This window comes from Sciurus carolinensis, chromosome 17, assembly GCF_902686445.1.
Source record: "Sciurus carolinensis chromosome 17, mSciCar1.2, whole genome shotgun sequence".
In the NCBI taxonomy this organism is placed as follows: Eukaryota; Metazoa; Chordata; class Mammalia; order Rodentia; family Sciuridae; genus Sciurus; species Sciurus carolinensis.
Window position 1 is genome coordinate 56,392,555 of NC_062229.1, and position 7,387 is coordinate 56,399,941.

A 7,387-nucleotide genomic window follows, 5' to 3' on the forward strand; every position below is an offset into this window, starting at 1 on the left:
AGCTCGAAGACGTGATGTCCATTTGTCAAAAGAACAAGAGAGCCGCCTTCCCTCTCACTGGCTCAAAAGTAAAGGGGCCCACACCACGATGGCAGATGCCCTCTGGCGCCTACGGGATTTGATGCTTCGAGACACCCTCAACATTCGCCAAGCATACAACCTAGAAAACGTTTAATCACATCATTATGTTTTGTTTTTTGGTTTTTTTTTGTTTTTTTTTTTTTTTTTTTTTTTTTTTATAGAAGCATAAAGAGTTGTGGAACAGTAGCCATTTTAGTTACTGGGGGTGGGGGGAAGGAACAAAGGATGATGATTTTTATTGCATTTTACTGTACATCACAAGGCCATTTTTATATAAGGACACTTTTAATAAGCTATTTCAATTTGGTTTTGTTATATTAAGTTGACTTTATCAAATACACAAAGATTTTTTGGCATATGTTTCCTTTGTTTAAAACCAGTTTCATAATTGGTTGTATATGTAGACTTGGAGTTTTATCTTTTTACTTGTTGCCATGGGACTGAAACCATCCAAGGTTTTGTCTTGGCTTGGGGTTTTTGTTTTTTGTTTTGTTTGGGGCTTGTTTTTGTTTTTTTTATAAAAGAACAAAATGAAAAAAAAAAAAAAAAAAAAAAACAAGAGTTTACAGATTAGTTTAAGTTGACAATGAAATGTGAAGTTGGTCCTAGTTTACATCTTAGAGAGGGTAGTATGTTTTTATGTTTCATGTGCCTGAATATCTTAAGCCACTTTCCAAAAAAGCTGTTTCTTACAGGTAAAGTGAAGTGCTTTCTTTGAAAGGTTGTTCAGATCATGGGTGTTTGAGAGACATGGCTCATTTGCTCTGTTAACTCGAGGCTCACTCTAGAAATCTGCAGTCAGGGTTGTGTGTCTACTCACAGCTTGTGTACCTCTTGAATTCCTGGAGGGAATGCAGTTTTTCTTGTGCCGTTAGACATCTATGGTGTCAGTGATTTTTGCAGAACATGTGCATAGCTCTGAATTATATCTAGTCTTGGCAGGTAAGTTTAAGGGTACTTTTGATCTGTTTATAATGAATTCACAATTTATGCCTATATATGTTAGATGAGTTTGAAATTTCAAATCTATTACATTGAAAACTTTGAAGTTCGTCTTGAGGAAAGCATTGAGGTTTTCATGGAGGTGATTTATTTTTAAGCATAACACTGAACATAAGGAAGGAAGTATGTAATTGGATCTGGGCTGTGTCATGAGCATAATTGTGATAGGGTAGATTGCCTGCATTTGCAAATGTTTCATAGTCGTTATTTCTTCATTATCACTTGTGGCATTTTTTTCTTCTAAGTTTCAGGGTTGTAATTCTCAACCAGAAATTTGATTCTTCCTAAAATATGTTTTTCAATTGAGCTTGTGCTTTTGAATTATAGGAGAAGGGAATCATAATTTTAAGAAAATGCTCACTTAAAGAGACCATTATGAATCCCAAACACTTGGGTTTGGTGACCTTGTCTTTCTTATATGGCCCTAGAATAAACATTTGGAGGCAGCTTATGCTGCTTAGATGGTAGGAAACTGCAAACATGGAACATTGCTTCACTTGGTGGTGTTTTTTTGAAACCTTCTTTATTATAACAGGGTTGCATTGTCAAGGTGGAGCTTCCACTGCTGTTTGTAAGTTGAGAGAGTGACTTGCAGAGGGTACTTTTTTCCTTTTAATCTGCTCTGAATCAATACCCAGATGTTTAATTACCATACTTAATAAATCATGAGGGCAAAAGAGTATAGAATGGAAAAAAGTCTCTTGTATCTAGATAATTTAAGTACAGGAGGCCCTTGTAACTTAATTGCCATTAGTCAACCACTGGATCTCAGTTTGCATCAAGTATTTTAAGTAATTTTGAATTTTTAAAAATGTATTGCAGTAGTATTTCAGTACCTTATTGTTAAACTGAATCAGATAAAGAAATCTTCAATTCCTGGTTATTTGGACCATTGAATCATCATGGACTGTGTAATGCAATCAGATTCTTTAATCTTTTTAGACATCCTTGAATTACACCAAAGAACCTGAAACTTAATTTTGGTTAAATTATTTATTTATTTCATACATTCATTTTATTTCCCTTTTTATGGTCTGGATGAGACTTTTTGGGGGAACTTCTAAAAACTCTTCACTGTGGGCCATGGGGCACTTAGAAGCCAGAGCGCTCCTCCTCCAGGCTCCTTCCCAGTACCTTAGGAGCTCCCTAAGGCAGTGCAGAGCCAGCCCAGGGTGCCAATAGGCAGACCCTAATTAAGTTTAAAAGTAAAATAAAATAAAATAAAATAAACTATTTATTTTAGAATCATGTCTTTCTATATACTAACTTGGAGAATATCAGTTAATATTTAGGATATATGATTTGAGGTGAACCATCTTCCAAAAAAGAAAAATAAAAAAGTCCTGACATAAGAAAGTACAAGTAAACTGTACATCTTTTCTCCCATGGGTTTTAGGAACTGTAGTAATGTGGCTTAGAACGTATAATGGCCTAAATGTCTTCAAAATGTAAGTTCCTGTGGAGAAGAATTTTGTTTATTTGGGGGAGGGGTCTTTAGGTTTAAAATAGAATGTATGTCAGCTAACTGATTTAAAAGGCCTTTAATTGATTTGTTTTTTTAACCCACCCTCCTCTTCTGATGAAGAATTGAGGGGAGGACACTTATGTGTGTAAAATTCCCAAATTGGTGGTATTGACTTCTCAGCTTGAACCTTTCCAGACCTGATTAAAATTTGGTTTATTCTAATTTCTGTATCATATCATCATCTGAGGTTTAAGTGGTTACTAGTCTTATAACATGTATGTATCATATGTTTGTTCATCTAAAGCTTTTTAATCCAAATAAAAATGGAGTTTGCAAAGTGATTCGGATTAACCAGGGTTGGTTGTTCTGTTGAAGCTGTGTCAGATGTTGGTTTGGCAGATTGAAGAAAAGCACTCCTGCAAGCCCCAGTTTCATGCTGATGAGGATATGGCTCCAATTTAAGGGAAGAAAGCTTCCCACATGGAGCTGCAAGTCATTGTGCAGCCCCTGGTTCAGGGTTCAGGCTGCATTACTACAGATGCCAAACGTATTCACACTGTAGGAAGAAGTGCCCCACACCATACCACACCTCTTGGGCTGGCAGTCGTGGAATTCCTAGCACTTCCTCAGGGTGGGTAGAAATGCAGATTGAAATTCAAATTGAAGAGCAAGTTACTGAGAGCAGGTCAGGGAAGCGCTACCAGCAGAATAACCCACTTCACATAACTTGTTTGTGGCCAGAAGACGCAGGTGGCCCAGGTATATCTATAACATGTTAATAAGTTCTTAAAATATGACTGCTTTTAACAGAAAATGTTAAAAAAAAATTGAGCCAATTGTTCTCTTGTATCACTTTGCAAATCCCTGTGGTCTGAGTGTAGAACTGTACTGCCATCTATGCCCATGAGCATATTTTGAATGATCACTGACATATAAACATCGCAGCTGAGCATTATGAGCAAAAAATTTCAAGTATTGCTCTTCTTTGTAGTTTGGAAGTATGCTAGGTCGACTAAATGAAAGAAAGCTCAATACTAAATAAATGAAGGCTATTCTTTTTCCCTATTTTGGTATCTGTAGGATTCATGTCTTGGGGGTTGCACATAAATGTGGCAAGAAACTCCAAATTTAAATATATGTGCAGTTTAAGCCAGGCAAAGTGATGCACACTTGTAATCTCAGCAGCTCATGAGGCTGAGACAGGAGGATCGTGAGTTTGGCTAGCCTCAGCAAAATGGAGTCTCTAAGCAAGTTAGTGAGACCCTGTCTCTAAATAAAATACAAAATAGGGCTGGGATGTGGCTCAGTATAGAATGCCCCTGAGTTCAGTCCCCGCTACCAAAAAAAAAAATGCATACACAAACACAGGCACACACAAGTCTAAGCACTTGTAATGCTTGACTGGGTGAGAAATTGATTTGGAACTCCACAGTCCACAAGTAAATTCTTCTCAAGAGAGGTAACTCAGCTGGTCATAGTGGCACACACCTGTAATCTTAGCAACTGGGGAGGCTGAGGCGGGAGGATTGCAAGTTTGAGGCCAACCTCAGCAACTTAGTGAGACTTTCAGCAACATAGCAAAACCCTTTCTCAAAAAAAAAAAAAAGGACAGGGGATATTAACTCAATGGTAAAGTACCCCTGGACTCAATCCCATTACCACCATAATAGAAAAAAAGAGAGGTAAACTCAGTGTGAAGAATGAGTAACAAAAAAAAAAAAAAAAAAAAAAAAGAGGACCAAGATGATTAAGTTATAACATCAGGAATTTAGGGAAGGCTTCTGAAATCGAATGGCTAAATGGACAAAAAAAGTCCTCATTTATTATTTACTGTTCACCTTAGATACTTCATCAATTTGGATGATAAAATGAACCTTTAAAGTTCATGATCTTTTCCCCTCAACATAATGGATCAGTAGAGGTAAATGTCTAGCCATAAATGCTAATTAGATTTTCATCATTCTAGAAAAAGTGCCATAGTTTTAATTTTTGAAATGTTATTAAAGTTTTTGATCTAGTTCAAACAGTAGGGGGCACTGCCACTGTACAGTCAGCATATAGGAACACTGGGTTTCTTTTCATTTTAAGTTCCCTTACGTGTCTTTTAAGTAGGATAGAGTCAATATTCCTAGGAAGGGTATTAAGTTTTGGGGGGTGACTGGTGATGTACAGTGCTTGCTTCCTGTGCGTGAGGCCCTGGGTTCACTCCCCAGCACAGTAATGCTGAAGAGTTAAAAGCTTGCATCTTGATTAACAAAGATGAGTTTTTACAGCATCCAAACTAATGTGTGTAAAAAAAAATTTTTTTTTTTGGTACCAGAAATTGAACTCAGGGGTGCTTTGCCACCGAGCCATATCCCCGGCCTTATTTTGTATTTTATTTAGAGACAGGGTCTCACTGAGTTGCTTAGCACCTTACTTTTGCTGAGGCTGGCTTTGAACTCACAATCCTCTTGCTTCAGCCTCCCAAGCCACTGGGATTACAGGCATGCACACCTTGAGGAGCTGAAAATGTGTTTTAAATACAGTAATTGCTTGACTAGTGTATTTGCCTTGAAATAAGACATTATCCTGTCATTTTCAAAGTTTGTTTTCCAGTAATAAATCAGCAACTTGGGAGGCAGAGGCAGAAGGATTGCAAGTTCAAGGCCAGCCTCAGCAACTTAGTAAGGTTCTAAGTAACTTAGCAAGACCCTGTCTCAAGTAAAAGTGGGCATGTAGCTTCTGGTAAGACATTGCCAGATTCAGTCCCAATACCACAAAAAAAAAAAAAAAAAAAATCTAATAGGAAGAAGAAAATGGAAAGAAAAACCCTACAGAAGAGTAGCACAGAATTATGCCTAATGATTGGGGAAGAGATAGGGGTTAGGCCAGGAAAGGACCACTATAGGCAGAAGCTGGGGAATGGTTTTATTGGCATTTATTTTTCTTTGTAAAAGGCATGTGTTACATATTCTCTGTATGTATCAAATGTACACTGGGTATGTGTGAGGGAATATACAGAATGTGGCTGTATCATCGAGAATTGTACAGTTTATGCAGCAGTTCAATCACTAGTGTCAGGCTTATCAAAGTCCAGATGACAAAACTGGGCAGGAGACTGTGTGCAGCACATTCTACTCCCTGGTGGTGTTGGTTATTACTGTCCTTCATACTTAGGCCACCTCCCAGTGGAGATACTGAACTTGTAGGTAGTGCTTTGATGAGATCTGTGTAGTCTCTGGTTCTTTATTTACACTAAATTCTTCCCAACATAAGAGGACAAGCATAAGTAGGGGGGAAAAAAATCTCTCAAAAAAATCTAGGAGACACTGTGCATGCCAGAGATAATTAACTTGATTCCCTGTGGCTTGTTTATTCTGTCACAAAAGTTAGAAACTATTGTGAAACTCAGTCTTCTTTAGAATGTAGATATTTTCTCATTTGCAAAGATATTGGATGTGGTTTTCTAAGCAGGTGAAGATGCCTTTGCTTTTTCCACTAGTGACCCAAACTCATGCTGGGTCAGATTGCCGTATCTCACTCAATAGACTGCACCACTGATCTGGCTGAACTCTAGATTCCCTATCTTACGGGAAGGAGTTCTCTCTCTTTAGCAGCTGAATGAAAGAACAGCACTTTGATCACCAAGTGGTGTGAATCATGGAGGCCCTGCTCTTCTGTGCAGGGGAGTTCACAAGAGCACTAACAGGAGTAATGTCTTCAGTCAGGAATCCCCACTACCCTAGCAAAGAGTTTATAAGCTGGTGGCAGAGAGAAATGTAATCTGCATAATTATCCTAGTAATCTTAACAATGGAGATCTATTATGTTCATGATTTAATTTGAATCTGCAAAAAAAAAAAAAGGTTACTACCAAGTGTGGCATCGCTGTCTAATATCCCCAACTCCAAGGCTGAGGCAGGAGGATCCAAGTTCAAGGCCAGTCTCAGCAACTCAGTAAGACCCTATCAAAATTAAAAAATGAAAAAAATATTTGTTTAAAAAACAGATTCACAAACAATTCACACTGTACTGAAAAAGCATCCTGGTTGTTCCTTGTATTCAAGAAATATTATACAGGGGCTAGAGATATAGCTCATTGATAGAGTACTTTTTGAAATTTGTTTCTTCGTGATGCTAGGGATTGAACCCAGGGCAAGTACTTTCCTTTAGCATGTGCAAGGCCTGGGGTTGATCCACAGCACTGGAAAAAAAAAAAAAAAAAAGGAAAAAGAAAATTGAAAAATATTCATGGGCCAGGTGCAGTGGTGCATGCCAGTAATCCCACCTATTCAGGAGGCTGAGGCAGGCAGATCACAAGCCTCAACAATTCAGCAAGACCCTGTCTCAAAAAGGGCCAGGTAGCAGAAGCGGTGGCACATGCCTGTAATCCCAGTGGCTTTGGCAGCTGAGGCAGGAGGATCACAAGTTCAAAGCCAACCTCAGTAACTTAGCAAGACCTTGTCTCAAAAAGGGCTGGGGATGTGGTAAAGCACCCCTGGGTCAATCCCCTGTCCAGAAAAAAAGGAGGGGCTGGGGAAATAGCCCTGTCGGTAGAGTGCTTGCCTTGCAAGCACAAGGCCCTGGGTTTGATTGCCCAGCACCGCAAAAAAAAAAAAAAAAGAACCATGAGTCTCAAAAAAAAAAAAAAAAGGTTCACTGGATGTAGGTGTTTTAGGAGGAATATTTTTTCTACATCTACTGTCCAACAGTGACTTTGGAAATATTCAAGCAGAGACTGCCAAAACTATGAAAATTCTTTGAAAGGCAGTTCTTGGACTACCATGCAGCTGCTAAAGGACAAGCTGTGTGAGAACCAGACTCTGGAAGAGTACATTTTTTTTTTTTTTTTTTTTTT

The 7,387-nt window shown here is 38.3% G+C and overlaps 1 protein-coding gene across 22 annotated transcripts in view; it reads left to right on the plus strand.

Moving 5' to 3' along the window:
• The window catches only part of Pbrm1 (polybromo 1), a 94,627-nt gene extending 93,964 nt beyond the window's left edge, over positions 1 to 663 (plus strand). For all 22 annotated transcript variants that reach the window (XM_047530676.1, XM_047530670.1, XM_047530680.1 and 19 more), the window contains one exon: positions 3 to 663. In XM_047530676.1, the coding sequence (XP_047386632.1) occupies positions 3 to 175 (173 nt within the window). In that variant the 3' untranslated portion in view covers positions 176 to 663. The remainder of the gene's footprint in view (positions 1 to 2) is intronic.
• The last annotated feature ends 6,724 nt before the right edge of the window (positions 664 to 7,387 follow it).